At 46.9% G+C, this 16,583-nt stretch overlaps 1 protein-coding gene across 2 annotated transcripts in view; it reads left to right on the top strand.

Annotated features, from left to right (window-relative positions):
- Positions 1 to 16,583, top strand: part of LOC129702392 (oligophrenin-1-like) — a 276,035-nt gene that overhangs the window by 108,548 nt on the left and 150,904 nt on the right. For both annotated transcript variants that reach the window (XM_055644172.1, XM_055644171.1), the window contains exon 3: positions 12,986 to 13,047. In XM_055644172.1, the coding sequence (XP_055500147.1) occupies positions 12,986 to 13,047 (62 nt within the window). The remainder of the gene's footprint in view (positions 1 to 12,985; positions 13,048 to 16,583) is intronic.

The following is a 16,583-nucleotide window of genomic DNA, read 5'->3' as shown; positions in this document are numbered from 1 at the left end:
AGCTTTTTGGTTGCAAGCTGTCCAGTCAGCAAAAATACTATGCACGCTTAAAATCAAGCCGTCTACAGTATCCAATGAAAGAAAGTTTGAAGACCTCCAATGAGGTAGATGAGAGGTGAGGACCTCTTTGTAACCTCAACCCATTGATCCCAGTGGGGGGGAGGGGGGCTTTCTGGAGCGCTAGTATGGGTGTTGTGGGCAGAAGGGACTGGTTTCCAGGGGGCTAGTATGGACATTGTGGGCCAAATGGATTATTGGGCTGGCGGCTCAGTCACTCAAGCCTATTGTGCTGGCAGATCACTCACTCACGGCTGGTGGGCTGGCAGTTGACTCACGGCTATTCCTTGAAATTCCATTTGAATCAGGGTGCAGGGCCACCAAATTCAAGTGCAGTTTCTTACCACTCCAAGCAGGGTGCAAGGCCACTAAAGAAAGCGAAGTTGTGACGTCTCCCTCCTCCATCTTGCAGAGACTGAGCCACGCCCACATTTCTGGGTCCCTCCCCCCCTCCCACCAGAAGGTGCGTGGCCTTCATGGTATGATTGACAGGAGAGAGAATCTCAACATTTTTTAAACACTAATAACTTTTTCATATTTCATCATTAATATAGATTTAGTAATATAGATATGGTAACAGGCTGATAACACAATAAACATAGATAACAGGCTGGTAATACAATAAACAGATAATATATAAAGAACAAAAAATTCAATGCCAACCAATAGGGGAGAAAAAGCCCGAAGTTCTTAGCGCAACCCTAGATAATCAATTATTCATCGGCTAGTGTTGTGCAGTGTTCAAGAGCCTGCTAGTTGTTAGGAAGAAGCTATTCTTGAACCTGGTAGTCAGTTTTTCACGCTCCTGTACCTTCTTCCAGATGGTGGCAGTGAAATGAGTCTGTGGCCATGGTGGTGTGGGTCTCTGATGAGGCTGGCTGTCTTTCTGAGGCAATGCCTCCAAAAGATCCGTTCCATGGTGGGGAGATCAGTGCTCGTGATGGACCGGCACCTTTTTTAAAATGTGCTCATTTATTCTGTCGGGGACGGGTGGAAAATGCATTCCTTTATTGTTGTGCTTTTGTGGCATTTCTGTTCACTGTGGCCATGCTTGGGCATGTCACTTAAAATGGCTAAAAACAAGTTTCATGATAATAAACGTTATTTCTCGACTGAACTTGGAGAACTTGAACTAAGTTTGGAGGTCTGATGGCATTTCAAATTTCCTCACCCTGAAAAATGCTGTCAATAAGCAGTTTGATTGAAACAAACATAGAAACAAAGAAACATAGAAAATAGGTGCAGGAGTAGGCCATTCGGCCCTTCGAGCTTGCACCGCCATTCAATATGATCATGGCTGATCATCCAAGTCAGTATCCTGTACCTGCCTTCTCTCCATACCCCCTGATCCCTTTAGCCACAAGGGCCACATCTAACTCCCTCTTAAATGTAGCCAACAAACTGGCCTCAACTACTTCTGTGGCAGAGAATTCCAGAGATTCACCACTCTCTGTGTGAAAAATGTAGCTTTTAGGTGAACCTCAATATGAAGTGTAAAACAAGGAAACGGTGTTCTCAGAATGAATTGAGTTGCAACTAACTTGAGATGAGGAAAGGCTTGGGCAAGAACTGGCAAGTGATGGTAGGATTAGACAATAGGGGCAGGAGCCAGCACGGCCATTCACTGTGATCATGGCTGATCATCCACAATCACTACCCCGTTCCTGCCTTCTCCCCATATCCCCTGACCGCTATCTTTAAGAGCTCTATCCACCTCTCTCTTGAAAGCATCCAGAGAATTGGCCTCCACTGCCTTCTGAGGCAGAGAATTCAACAGATTCACAACTCTGGATGAAAAATCTTTTCTTCATCTCCATTCTAAATGGCCTACCCCTTATTCTTAAACTGTTCCCCCTGGTTCAGGACTCCCCCAACATCGGGAACATATTTCCTGCCTCTAGTGTGTCCAATCCCTTAATAATCTTATATGTCCCAATAAGATTCCCTCTCATCCTTCTAAATTCCAGTGTATACATAGATACATAGATACATAGAAAATAGGTGCAGGGGCAGAGGCCATTCGGCCCTTCAAGCCTGCACCGCCATTCAATATGATCATGACTGATCATCCAACTCAGTATCCCGTACCTGCCTTCTCTCTATACCCCTTGATCCCTTTAGCCACAAGGGCCACATCTAACTCCCTCTTAAATATAGCCAATGAACTGGCCTCAAATACCCTCTGTGGCAGAGAGTTCCAGAGATTCACCACTCTCTGTGTGAAAAATGTTTTTCTCATCTCGGTCCTAAAGGATTTCCCCCTTATCCTTAAGCTGTGACCCCTTGTCCTGGACTTCCCCAAAAATCGGGAACAATCTTCCTGCATCTAGCCTGTCCAACCCCTCAAGAATTTTGTAAGTTTCTATAAGATCCCCCCTAAATCTCCTAAATTCTAGCGAGTATAAGCCGAGTCTTTCTTCATATGTAAGTCCTGACATCCCAGGAATCAGTCTGGTGAACCTTCTCTGCACTCCCTCTATGGCAATAATATCCTTCCTCAGATTTGGAGACCAAAACTGTACGCAATACACCAGGTGTGGTCTCACCAAGACCCTGTACAACTGCAGTAGAACCTCCTTGCTCCTATACTCAAATCCTTTTGCTATGAAAGCTAACATACCTTTCGCTTTCTTCACTGCCTGCTGCACCTGCATGCCTACCTTCAATGACTGGTGTATCATGACACCCAGGTCTCGTTGCGTCTCCCCCTTTCCTAATCGGCCACCATTCAGATAATAGTCTACTTTCCTGTTTTTGCCACCAAAGTGGATAACCTCCATTTATCCACATTATACTGCATCTGCCAAACATTTGCCCACTCACCCAGCCTATCCAAGTCACCTTGCAGTCTCCTAGCATCCTCCTCACAGCTAACACTGCCCCCCAGCTTTGTGTCATCCGCAAATTTGGAGATGTTGCATTCAATTCCCTCATCCAGATCATTAAAATATATCGTAAATAGCTGGGGTCCCAGCACTGAGCCTTGCGGTACCCCACTAGTCACTGCCTGCCATTGTGAAAAGGACCCGTTTACTCCTACTCTTTGCTTCATGTTTGCCAGCCAGTTCTCTATCCACATCAATACTGAACCCCCAATACCGTGTGCTTTAAGTTTGTATACTAATCTCTTATGTGGGACTTTGTCGAAAGCCTTCTGAAAGTCTAGATATAACACATCCAGTGGCTCTCCCTTATCCACTCTACTAGTTACATCCTCGAAAAATTCTATAAGATTCGTCAGATATGATTTACCTTTCATAAATCCATGCTGACTTTGTCCAATGATTTCACCAAATAATAATAATAATAAATAATGATTTCACTCAAATAATGGCGGCGCACCTGAATGCAGCGGCTTTGCTCTCCCCCGTGTGGATGTTCTTGTTTTTGTCTGTCTTGTCCGTTTGTCTGTGGACCTGCGACTCAAAATACAACCGGCAGGACCTTCTGAGGATTGGGATGCTGTGTAGCAAACTAGAGTTCGCAAGGAGCTCCTACAACGACGATATACCGGCAGAAATCACCCGCCCAGCGAAGTCCGAGTGGATCAACTTACCGAAAGGACGGTGCGGGAGGCGGCGCAGACGGAGGCGGCAGAAGCGCGGTTGTCGAGCCGGCATTCAAGCTAGGCTAAAGAAAGATCCTTACAGACCAGCGCTACCCAGCATCTTTCTGACGAACGCCAGATCGCTCAACAACAAGATGGACGAGCTGGAGCTGATCACTGAAGAAAACAAAACTTTACAAACCTGCTCTCTCATGGTGGTAACTGAGACCTGGCTTCACGCTGGGATCCCGGACGAGGCCATCAGTCTGGTAGGTTGCACAGCATACCGGGCCGACAGGAGCAGTGACTCTGGTAAGAGCAGAGGAGGGGGGCTATGTATTTACTCCTATGACAAGTGGTGTACGAATGTAAACGTTGTCGAGAGACATTGTTCACCAGACATGGAGTTTATTACATTGAGATGTCGACCCTTCTACCTGTCGAGGGAGTTCACAGCTGTCGTTGTTCTGGCTGTTTATATTTCACCAAATGCCAACATCAAGCTAGCACTGAACACCCTGCTAGCATCAATCAACAAATTACAGACTGCGCACCCTGATGGGATTTTCATCGTGGCTGGAGATTTTAATCAGGCTAATCTAAAAACTGTCCTCCCTAAATTCCACCAGCATGTCACGTGTCCGACGAGAGGTCAAAATACACTGGATCACGTGTACAGCAACATTAGGGATGGATACAAAGCCTCCTCTCTCCCTCATCTCGGCCAGTCTGACCATCTCTCACTCTTTCTCACCCCGGCATACAGACCTCTCATTATGAGAACCAAGCCCAGTGTGAGAAGCATAAAGACTTGGCCCGAGGGCGCTGCCGCCCAACTTCAGGACTGTTTTGAGCGCACCAAGTGGGACTTGTTTGCAAACCAGGACATACATGAATATACATCCACAGTCATGTTCTATATACAGAACTGTATTGACAACGTCACTGTCAACAGGGAGGTCAGGTGCTACCCAAACAATAAACCATGGATGACCAGGGATGTCAGGAACCTGCTGAGAGAACGGAACTCAACCTTTAGATCTGGCATTGATGAATTGTACAGCACTGCCAGATCTAAACTAAAGAGAATCATTAAGGAGGCAAAGACAGCCTATGGAAGAAGGATAGCGGGGTATTTCAACGAGAGGGACCATCGTCGTGTCTGGCAGGGCATTCAACAACTCACAAACTATAAGGGCAAGGGGGGGCCGATCATCTGTAGCAGTAACAACTCACTAGCTGAGGAGCTCAACCATTTTTTCGCCCGGTTTGAGCTGAATGAGGCGGAGCCTGCACCTGCAGCCGCACCCAGCACCGACGACCCGCCACTCGCTGTAGGTACGGAGGACGTCAGAAGAACACTCCGCAGGGTCAACCCCAGGAAGGCTGCTGGCCCAGGTGGCATCCCAGGGAGAGTATTGCGGGACTGTGCAGACCAGTTAGCGGAGGTTTTTAGCGAAATCTTTAACCTCTGTTAACGTGCACTGTCCCTAAATGCTTTAAGACTGCTACCATCGTGCCTGTACCCAAAAAAACATTCATTACGAGCTTGAATGACAATAGACCTGTTGCTCTCACTTCGACCGTGATGAAATGTTTTGAACGGCTGGTCCTGGCCCACATTAAGTCCTCACTCCCATCCACCCTGGATCAGCATCAGTTTGCGTATAGAGCTAATAGGTCAACGGAAGATGCCATCAACACAGCTCTACATTCTGCACTGGCACATCTGGAGCGCCCTGGCTCATATGTGCGGATGTTATTTGTAAATTTTAGTTCTGCATTTAATACCATCATCCCCAGCAGAATGGTGGACAAACTGTCTGATTTAGGTGTTAATGCAAACACATGTGGATGGATTAAGGACTTTTTAACAGACCGCCCACAGACTGTCAGGATGGGGTCCAATTACTCCCCAGTCCTGACGCTTAGCACAGGTGCGCCACAAGGATGTGTGCTGAGTCCAATCTTGTATATAATATACACTTACGACTGTACACCAACACACAGTACAAACAGGATCATCAAGTTTGCGGACGACACGACTGTGGTGGGACTGATAAACAACAACGACGAGTCTGCCTACAGGGATGAAGTCCAAAAACTGACCGTCTGGTGTACCAAAAACAACCTGGTACAAACCCATCAAAGACAAAAGAACTTGTCATTGACTTCAGGAGGAAGAGGAGAGAGGAACCTGCTCCCTTATACATCAAAGGAGACATGGTGGAGAGTCAACGACTTTAAGTTCCTGGGAATAAACATCTCCCAGGACCTCAAATGGCAAATGAACACCGTAACTCTCGTGAAGAGGTCTCATCAGCGGCTGTATTTCCTAAGGTCTCTACGGAGAGCTAACGTCTCACAGCCGCTGCTGCTGTCCTTCTATCGATGCGCCGTGGAAAGTATCCTCACCTATGGAATCCTGGTGTGGTTTGCCAGCTGTACTGTGGCTGAGAGGAGGGCGCTGCAGGGAATTATAAAAACTGCGCAGCGCATTACAAACGCTAACCTGCCCTCCTTGGATGATATATACAAGGCCCGATGCTTGCGCAGGGCCATAAATATCAAGAAGGACACATCCCACCCTGCCAACCACCTTTTTACTCTGCTACCCTCCGGGAGGTGATTCAGGTCTCTGCAGGCTCGCACTGGTAGACTAAAATATAGTTTCTACCATTGTGAGATAAAAGAGCTTAACTCCAATAGTGAACACTGGGAAGCAAGAAGTAACTTCGAGGAATACCGCTAAATTATTTTAAACTCTTTTAAAAATGTATTTACATTCTACTATTAACTGTACATATGTGCATTGGTGTCGTGTTGTATTTCTTTTAACGGAGGAGAAGCAAATGGAATTTCGTTGTTCAGTTTTGTGCAATGACAATAAACATATTCTATTCTATTTTATTCTATTCCACTTTCCAAATGTGCTGCTATCCCATCTTTAATAACTGATTCTAGCAGTTTCCCCACTACCGACGTTAGACTAACTGGTCTGTAATTTCCCGTTTTCTCTCTCCCTCCCTTTTTTAAAAGGGCGGTTACATTAGCTACCCTCCAATACTCAGGAACTACTCCAGAATCTAAAGAGTTTTGAAAAATTACCACTAATGCATCCACTATTTCTGGAGCTACTTCCTTAAGTACTCTGGGATGCAGCCTATCTGGCCCTGGGGATTTATCGGCCTTTAATCCATTCAATTTACCTAACACCACTTCCCGGCTAACCTGGATTTCACTCAGTTCCTCCATCTCATTTGACCCCCGGTCCTCTGCTATTTCCGGCAGATTATTTATGTCTTCCTTAGTGAAGACAGAACCAAAGTAGTTATTCAATTGGTCTCCCATGTCCTTGTTCCCCATGATCAATTCACCTGTTTCTGACTGCAAGGGACCTACATTTGTTTTAACTAATCTTTTTCTCTTCACATATCTATAAAAGCTTTTGCAGTCAGTTTTTATGTTCCCTGCCTGATTTCTTTCAGTGGCCCTTTTTAATTTATTTTCCTTCCTAATTAAGCCCTTTGTCCTCCCCTGCTGGACTCTGAATTTTTCCCAGTCCTCTGGTAGGCTGCTTTTTCTGGCTAATTTATACGCTTCATCTTTTGTTTTGATACTATCCCTGATTTCCCTTGTTATTCACGGATGCACGACCTTCCCTGATTTATTTTTTTGCCAAACTGGGATGAACAATTGTTGTAGTTCATCCGTGCAGGTTTTGAATGCTTTCCATTGCATATCCACCGTCAACTCATTAAGAATCAATTGCCAGTCTATCATGGCCAATTCACATCTCATACCCTCAAAGTTACCTTTCTTTAAGTTCAGGATCCTTGTTTCTGAATTAACAATGTCATCTCCATCCTAATGAAGAACTCAACCATATTATGGTCACTCTTGCCCAAGGGGCCACGCACAACAAGACTGCTAACTAACCCTTCCTCATTACTCAATACCCAATCTAGAATAGCCTGCTCTCTCGTTGGTTCCTCTACATGTTGGTTTAGAAAACTATCCCGCATACATTCCAAGAAATCCTCTTCCTCAGCACCCTTGCCAATTTGATTCACCCAATCTATATGTAGATTGAAGTCACCCATTATAACTGTTTTACCTTTGTTGCACGCATTTCTAATTTCCTGTTTGATGCTGCCCCTTAGTGTTTTGCAGCTCTACCCATATCGATTCCACATCCTCCAAGCTAATGTCCTTCCTTTCTATTGGGTAAAACTGCTCTCTAACCAGCAACGCTACCCCACCTCCTTTCCCTTTCTGCCTGTCCCTCCTAAATATTGAATATCCCTGGATGTTCAGCTCCCAGCCTTGGTCACCCTGGAGCCATGTCTCCGTGATCCCAACTATATCATAGTCATTAATAGCTATCTGCACATTCAACTCATCCACCTTATTACGAATGCTCCTTGCATTGAGACACAAAGCCTTCCAGCTTGTTTTTACAAAACTCTTACCCGTTATACAATTATGTTGAAAAGTGGCCCTTTTTGATTTTTGCCCTGGATTTGTCTGCCTGCCACTTTTACTTTTCACCTTGCTACCTATTGCTTCTACCCTCATTTTACACCCCTCTGTCTCTCCGCTCGCACATTTAAGAAACCCTTTCCCTTTAACTCCATCCTCAACTATCCCATTTGACACCCCACCCCCCTTATTCAGTTTAAAACCCACCCGTGTAACAGTGGCAAACCTGCCTGCCAGAATGCTGGTCCCCCACCTGTTAAGATGCAATCCGTCCCTTTTGTACAGTTCCCCCTTACTCCAAAACAGATCCCAGTGATCTAAGAATCTAAATCCCTGCCCCGTGCACCAGTTCCTCAGCCACACATTCAGGTCCCGTATCTCCCTGTTCCTGCTCTCGCCAGCACGAGGAACTGGAAGCAAACCGGATATAACAACCCTGGATGTCCTGCTTTTCAGCATTTTACCGAGCTCTCTAAAGTCACGCTGCAGAATATTTATCCCCTTCTTTCCGACATCGTTTTTGTGCCGACATGCACTACCACTTCCGGATGTTCACCTTCGCCCTTGAGGATTTTCTGCACTCTGTCCGTGACATCCTGGATCCTGGCACCAGGAAGCAGCACACCATCCTCGAATCCCGTCTGTTGCCGCAGAAACCCCTGTCCGTACCTCTCACAATGGAGTCTCCCACTACAATGGCGTTGCCTGACTTTGGCCTATTTGGTTTTGGCTCAACAGCCCTCTTTGCATCGCAAGCCAGTCCGCCGTTCAGTGTTAAAACGTCTTCTGTCCCGACAGCTTCTAAGTTGGTGAACCTGTTCACAAGAGGTACACCACCCGGGGACGTTTGCATTCCATGCTTCCCTCCCTTTCTCACCGTCTCCCACCTTCTCTCTTCCAGTACCTTAGGTGTAACAATCTTACTGTAGGACTTGTCGAGGAACGACTCCGTTTCTCGGACGAACCTGAGGTCATCCACTTGCTTCTCCAGTTCCCCAACACGGTCCTTCAGGAGCTCTACCTGGATGCACTTCTCGAATTTGTAGCAGCCAGAGGCACTTGACCTCACACATACTATACTGCAAGTATCACACTGAATCAGCTTGCCTGACATCTCCTTCTTTCGTCTCTCCCTCTCCAGTGTTTTGGTAAGCCTCCTCTCCTCAGCCTCCTCGCCGAAGACTCTCGAGCCAAAGACTCACACTCGAGCCAAAGACTCATACTTTTCTCACAGGGCACTTGCCTCACAAGGCCGCTCACTCACTGCCACTCCCTAATAGCCGTCTTGCTTATATTGACTGATAAATTGTCTAATTTACCAATTTACAAACCAAATTCCTCAGTTTTCAACTGTTTTCCCCCTCTGACTCACTTCTCTTCTCCCACTTGGGCTAGATCCAATCAGTGTTTTCTCTTGCTAATCTTCTCCTGCTGTTGCTTCCAAATCTACAGCAGCTCTGAGCCCAGTCGTTCCATTCTTTCAACATATGACAGACCCGCCATCCCGGGAATTAACATTGTAAACCTACGCTGCACTCCATCAATAGCAAGAATATCCTTCATCAAATTTGGAGAACAAAACTGCACACAATACTCCAGGTGTGGTCTCACTAGGGCCGTGTACAACTGCATAAGGACCTCTTTGCTCCTATACTCAACTCCTCTTCTTATGAAGGCCAACATGCCATTAGCTTTCTTCACTGCCTGCTGTACCTGCATGCTTACTTAGGGGGGCGGAAAACAGATGAGTTAGGTGGGGAAGAGACCGGTGGTGATAGTGGCCAATGCTTGAGGTGATGCGTGGAAAGGACAAAAGGGTGCAGATTAAAGGCACGTACTGAGGAAAGATTTAGTTTTGCTTAGAGATAAAGCATGGAAACCTATCGAGTCCATGCTGACCATCAATCATCCATGCACACTAGGTCTATGTTATCCCACTTTCTCATCCATTCCCCACACATTAGGAGCAATTTACAGAGACCAATTAACCTACAAACCCACATGTCTTGGGAATGTGGGAGGAAACAGGAGGAAACACGCCGTGACAGGGAAAACATGCAAACTCCACACAGACAGCACCTGAGGTTAGGATTGAACCCGGGTCTCAGGCGCTGTGAGACAGCAGCTCTACCAGCTGCAACACTGTGCCGTCTACAAGTTGTGGCGAATTGGACTGAGACGTGGTTGGAGAGACGCAGTAATCACGGAGGGGGAGCAGTGGGAGATGGTTTCACAGAACATCCACTTCTTGAATGATATTTCAGATCATCACAGATGCAGGTAGCTGGATTTCAATCTGTACAGTCAATTAGCTAGATTCTGCTTCTTGTGGGAGGTATTGTGTCATGCACTATGATCAAACCTGTTTGCTCATCTTCAGGCTACAAGTTGAGGGTCTGATTCCATCCTGCATTGTCAGTGCAAAGTACTGAGCATTTAGCAGAGCTCTGGCAAAATAGATGATAACACCAGCAGGAGCTCGGCATAAATCAAGCCATGATTGTTGGTATTACAGCTGGAAGAAGTGGTTCAGAGATGAGAGCTAAATCACTTTTAGTGATCGAAATTAGACAAGTGCACACTTTTATATTTTTTGAAGATTTCCAAATGGCCAAACTAGATAGTTTGGGGTCCATTTTTTGACAGTCTTAAGTTTCCATTTTTATGTAACCCTGCACTATTTCTTCACTGGACAATTACATTCATAATATGTAATAGGAAGGAAATGCAAATGCTGGTTTATACCAAAGATAGACACAAAGAGCTAGAGTAACTCAGCGGGTCAGGCAGCATCTCTGGAGAAAATGGATTGCTGATGTTTTGGGTCAGGAAGCTTCTTCAGACTCCTTCAGACTGAAGAAGAGTCCTGACCTGAAATGTCAACTATTCATTTTCTCCAGAGATGCTGCCTGAATCGCTGACTCCAGCATTTAGTGCCTATTTTAAGCTTACATTCATGCCTTTTCCTGTTTACATTCTTGTTTTTTCCCGATGATAATTTGCGTTCTGAATAAAATAGGTCGTTGATCTGTGGTGATTTTAGTTTTAGTTTAGTGACAGGGCATGAAAACAGGCCCTTCAGCCCACTGAGTCTGTGCCCATTCACACATTATCCTACTTTCTGATCCACTCTCGACACAATTTTAGAGAGGCCATTTTAGATAGGCCATTTAACCTACAAGCCCGCACCTTTTTGGGATGTGGGAAGAAACTGGAGCATCCAGAAGAATCCACGAGGTCACAGGGAGAACATGCAAACGCCACATACAATGTACCCAAGGTCAGGATCAAACTCTTGTCTCTGGCGCTGTGAGGCAGTGGCTCTACCAGCTCCATCACTGATGTCCTTAATATGTCCTGATGAATTTATACGCTGCCCGGATGTGTTCAGTTTGTGGACTCTCGACATTTCCCTTAAACGTTTGTAAAGATGTGCATTGTTTGAACACGGCAAACTCAATTGTTGGGGGTCTATCATCCAAGCCACGTGTGGGCAGTCAAGCCTGAAAGATCAACTTAGTTGAACCAAACGGATCTATATTGGGAGAAAAGGAATGTGAGTAAAAGTAATTGATGGCAGATGCAGTGCACTGAGGACAGAATTCACATGGGATTGTACTTCCAAAATCTGATTTGGCAAGTGGACAGGCAGCTGAGGTGCTATAAATGAGGGTAGTCAACTGACAAGGGCTTGGATAGTAGATATGACCCTTGCATTATAGAACTTGTATTTCTAACTCTCCCACCACTGGCCCTCTCCTTCCTCCACCAGTTCAGCAATGGTGCACCACAGGCCAGCATTGGAGTGAAGATAAAACTCTATCTCCCATCTTAAAACAGCTGATGAGATGCACTGCAAAAAATGTATAACCAAGTTCCAATGTAAGGAAGTCGTGCTGTTGTTTCTTTTGAGAAGTATTTTTGAATCAAGACCCTTTTATATGTCTATAAAGATATATTTTGTTTGCTGTGAATGAGTTCCACACTTTCACTCGCTCGAGGACTGGCCTTTTTTTTCACTTTGCTCAACATCAAGGAGTATTAAGATCCATGTAGTTACGAGGAACTGCAGATGCTGGGTTACAAAAAATGATGCAAAGTGCTGGAGTAACTCAGCAAGTCAGGCAGCATCTGTGGAGAACATAGGTAGATAACGTTGCAGGTTGGGACCCTTCTTCAGATTGAGTATGAAGAAGGGTCCCGTCTTGAAATGTCGCCAATCCATGTTCTCCAGAGATGCCTAACCCACTGAGTTAGCACTTTGTGTTAAGATCTATGATATTTTTTAAAGAATTGTTAAGCAGACCTATTTTTACCAATTTAAATTTTGTACTCCAGCTTGGAATTGCATTAAATTTTTTTTTTAATTTGGAGTTTTATAAAATCAGTCGGATCTCTTTAGTTTAGTTTAGTGTCACATATAACCAGGTACAGTGATAAGCTTTTCGTTGCGTGCTAACCAGTCAGCGGAAAGACTACACATGATTACAATCAAGTGTCCACTGTGTACAGATACATGATGAAGGGAATATCGTATAGTGCAAGGTAAAGTCCGATTAAAGGTAGTCTTTCATGCTAAAACAAGCCAAATTTATATTTATGATGTAATAAAAGAAACTGCAGATGCTGGTGTAAAACAACTGCACACTGCTGGAGTAACTCAGTGGGTCAGTCACGCCCCAGTCTGGAGAGCATGAATGGGCGACGTTTCGGGTGGAGACCCTTTTTCAGACTAGGACGCTGAAGAAGAGGCCCTCCTTTTAATGCTCGCAGTTGCACTTGTAAACTCCACGGGATGCGGTCTGGAACTGAATCCACGTACTGTTGCTGCGGCATTAAAGCCCTCCACCAGTGGGGTCAGGATGTGATGTGCTCAGTGAACTTTCCCGTCTCTTTCAGCTGAATCCTTCAAGGAATTTGCAGGGCTGCTGCAGGAAGTGGAAGACGAAAGGGTCATGATGGTGAGTGAGTTATTTTGAGCCTTATCAGAGATGAGCCTTATCAGAGATGTTCAGCATGTCTGTTTCTACTCAACCACAACTTGCTTCCTTCCATGCAAGTCGCAGTAACCACAATGCAATTATCAGGCAATATTCAGGCAAGGTTCAATTGTTGGGTATTAATGGTGGAGGAGCAAGTTGAATTCAACAGTGGCTGAATGGGAGATGCCAGAGAGTAATGGTGGATGGTTGTTTGTCAGGTTGGAGGCCAGTGACTAGTGGGGTGTCACAGGGATCTGTGTTGGGTCCACTGTTGTTTGTCATGTACATCAATGATCTGGATGATGGTGTGGTAAATTGGATTAGTAAGTATGCAGATGATACTAAGATAGGTGGGGTTGTGGATAATGAAATAGATTTTCAAAGTCTACAGAGAGATTTATGCCAGTTGGAAGAGTGGGCTGAAAGATGGCAGATGGAGTTTAATGCTGATAAGTGTGAGGTGCTACATCTTGGCAGCACAAATCAAAATAGGACATACATGGTAAATGGTAGGGAATTGAAGAATGTAGGTGAACAGAGGGATCTGGGAATAACTGTGCACAGTTCCCTGAAAGTGGAATCTCATGTAGATAGGGTGGTAAAGAAAGCTTTTGGTGTGCTGGCCTTTATAAATCAGAGCATTGAGTATAGAAGTTGGGATGTAATGTTAAAATTGTACAAGGCATTGGTGAGGCCAATTCTGGAGTATGGTGTACAATTTTGGTCGCCTAATTATAGGAAGGATGTCAACAAAATAGAGAGAGTACAGAGGAGATTTACTAGAATGTTGCCAGGGTTTCAGCAACTAAGTTACAGAGAAAGGTTGAACAAGTTAGGGCTTTATTCTTTGGAGCGCAGAAGGTTAAGGGAGGACTTGATAGAGGTCTTTAAAATGATGAGAGGGATAGACAGAGTTGACGTGGATAAGCTTTTCCCACTGAGAGTAGGGAAGATTCAAACCAGGGGACATGACTTGAGAATTAAGGGACAGAAGTTTAGGGGTAACATGAGGGGGAACTTCTTTACTCAGAGAGTGGTGGCTGTGTGGAATGAGCTTCCAGTGAAGGTCGTGGAGGCAGGTTCGTTTTTATCATTTAAAAATGAATTGGATAGTTATATGGACGGGAAAGGAATGGAGGGTTATGGTCTGAGCGCAGGTAGATGGGACTAGGGGAGAATACGTGTTCGGCACGGACTAGAAGGGTCGAGATGGCCTGTTTCCGTGCTGTAATTGTTATATGGTTATATGGTTAATATTTAAGATGCAAAGCTAATAGATTACATATGCTCCATTTTAATATTGCTGGGCATGGTGTTCTTTGTTTAATTTAGTTAAGAGATACAGTGCGGAAACAGGTCCTTCAGCCCACCGAGTCCGCTCCGAAAAGCGATCCCAGCTCATTAATAATAATAATAATAAATTTTATTTATGGGCACCTTTCAAGAGTCTCAAGGACACCTTACAAAAATGTAGTAAGTAGAGGAAAAACATGTAAGCAGAATGAAATAAATAGTAGAGACATGACTAGTACACAAATTAAAGACAGAATTCAATTCAAAACACAATATGAGGCAAATCAAGCACAGATGAAAAGGGAGGGGGACGTGGGGCTAAGGATAGGCAGAGGTGAAGAGGTGGGACTGGAAGATGGTGAGGGACACGGAATTGCGGATCATTTGGGGGAGGGAGTTCCAGAGCATGGGAGCTGCCCTGGAGAAGGCTCTGTCCCCAAAACTGCGGAGGTTGGACTTGTGGATGGAGAGGAGACCGGCTGATGTGGATCTGAGGGACCGTGAGGGTTGGTAGGGGGAGAGGAGGTCAGTGAGATATGGGGGGGGGGGGGGGGGGGGGGCAGATGGTGGAGGCTTTTGTAGGTGAGGACCAGGATTTTGTAAGTGATCCGGTGGGAGATGGGAAGCCAGTGAAGTTGTTTGAGGACTGGAGTGATGTGATGCCAGGATTTGATGTGGGTGATGAGTCGGGCGGCTGCGTTCTGGACCAGTTGGAGTCGGTTGATGTAAGTGGAGCTGATGCCAAGGAGAAGTGAGTTGCAGTAGTCCAGTCGGGAGGAGATGACGTCATGGATGAGTCTTTCGGCAGCGGGAGGTGTGAGAGAGGGTCTGATTTTGGCGATATTGCGGAGGTGAAAGAAAGAGGTTTTAATGACATGGTGTATGTGAGGCTCAAGGGAGAGTGTGGAATCAAAGATCACGCCGAGGTTGCGGGCCTGGGGAGATGGGGAGACAATGGTGCCGTCGATGGTGAGAGTGGGGTTATTGATTTTGCTGAGTGAGGATTTGGAGCCTATGAGGAGGAATTCTGTTTTATTGCTGTTGAGTTTGATGAGTTAACATTAACATCATCCTACACACACTAAGGACAAATTACATTGAAACCAAGCCGATTAACCTACAACCTGTACGTCTTTGGAGTGTGAGAGGAAACAGAAGATCTCAGAGAACACCCATGTGGTCACGGGGAGAACTTACAAACTCTGTACAGACAGCACTCGTAGTCGGGATGGAACCCGGGTCTCCCGAAGAGAAAGTTTTTACAGTCTGGACGCTGCTTCATGTAATGTTAATGTTGATCAACCAAATAATTGGCCGTTCCAGTTTTGGACCCGAGCCAAAGCACCAGCAACACTGAGAGAGTTTGACTCCTGATGCCTCACCACCACCGCCACCAGCACCGCCACCGCCACCACCACCTCCACCGCCACTGCCACCTCCACTGCCACCACCACCACCACTGCCACCGCCACTGCCACCACTCCACCGCCCACTGCCACCACCACTGCCACCCACCACCACTGCCACCCGCCACTGCCACTGCCACTGCCACCCACCGCCACTGCCACCGCACCCACCACCACCGCCACTGCCACCGCCACCGCCACCGCCACTGCCACCTCCACTGCAACTGCCACCGCCACTGCCACCACCACCGCCACTGCCACCGCCACCGCCACAGCCACAGTCACTGCAACCGCCACCGCCAGCGCCACCGCCACCGCCACCGCCACCCACCGCCACCCCCCACCACCGCCACCCACCGCCACCCACCCCCCACCTGCCACCGCCACCGCCACCGCCACTGCCACCCCACCGCCCACCACCACCACCACCGCCACCGCCACCGCCCACCACCACCGCCACCGCCACCCCCACCGCCACCCCACCGCCACCACTGCCACCGCCACCGCCACTGCCACCGCCACTGCCACCTCCACCTCCACCACCACCGCCCGCCACCCACCCACCTCCACCCCCACCACCACCACGCACCCGCCACCCACCACCCCACCGCCACCGCCACCCCCACCCCACCGCCACCACCCCGCCACCACCGCACCGCCACCGCCACCGCCACCCGCCACCACCCGCCACCCACCACCACTCCACCACCCCACCACCACCACCTGCCCCCACCACCACCACACCGCCACCTTCCACCTCCACCCCACCGCCACACACCACCACCCCACCGCCACCACCCACCACACCACCACCGC

This window comes from Leucoraja erinacea, chromosome 12 (genome assembly GCF_028641065.1).
Source record: "Leucoraja erinacea ecotype New England chromosome 12, Leri_hhj_1, whole genome shotgun sequence".
NCBI lineage: Eukaryota > Metazoa > Chordata > Chondrichthyes > Rajiformes > Rajidae > Leucoraja > Leucoraja erinaceus.
This window is presented reverse-complemented; position numbering and strand designations above follow the sequence as displayed.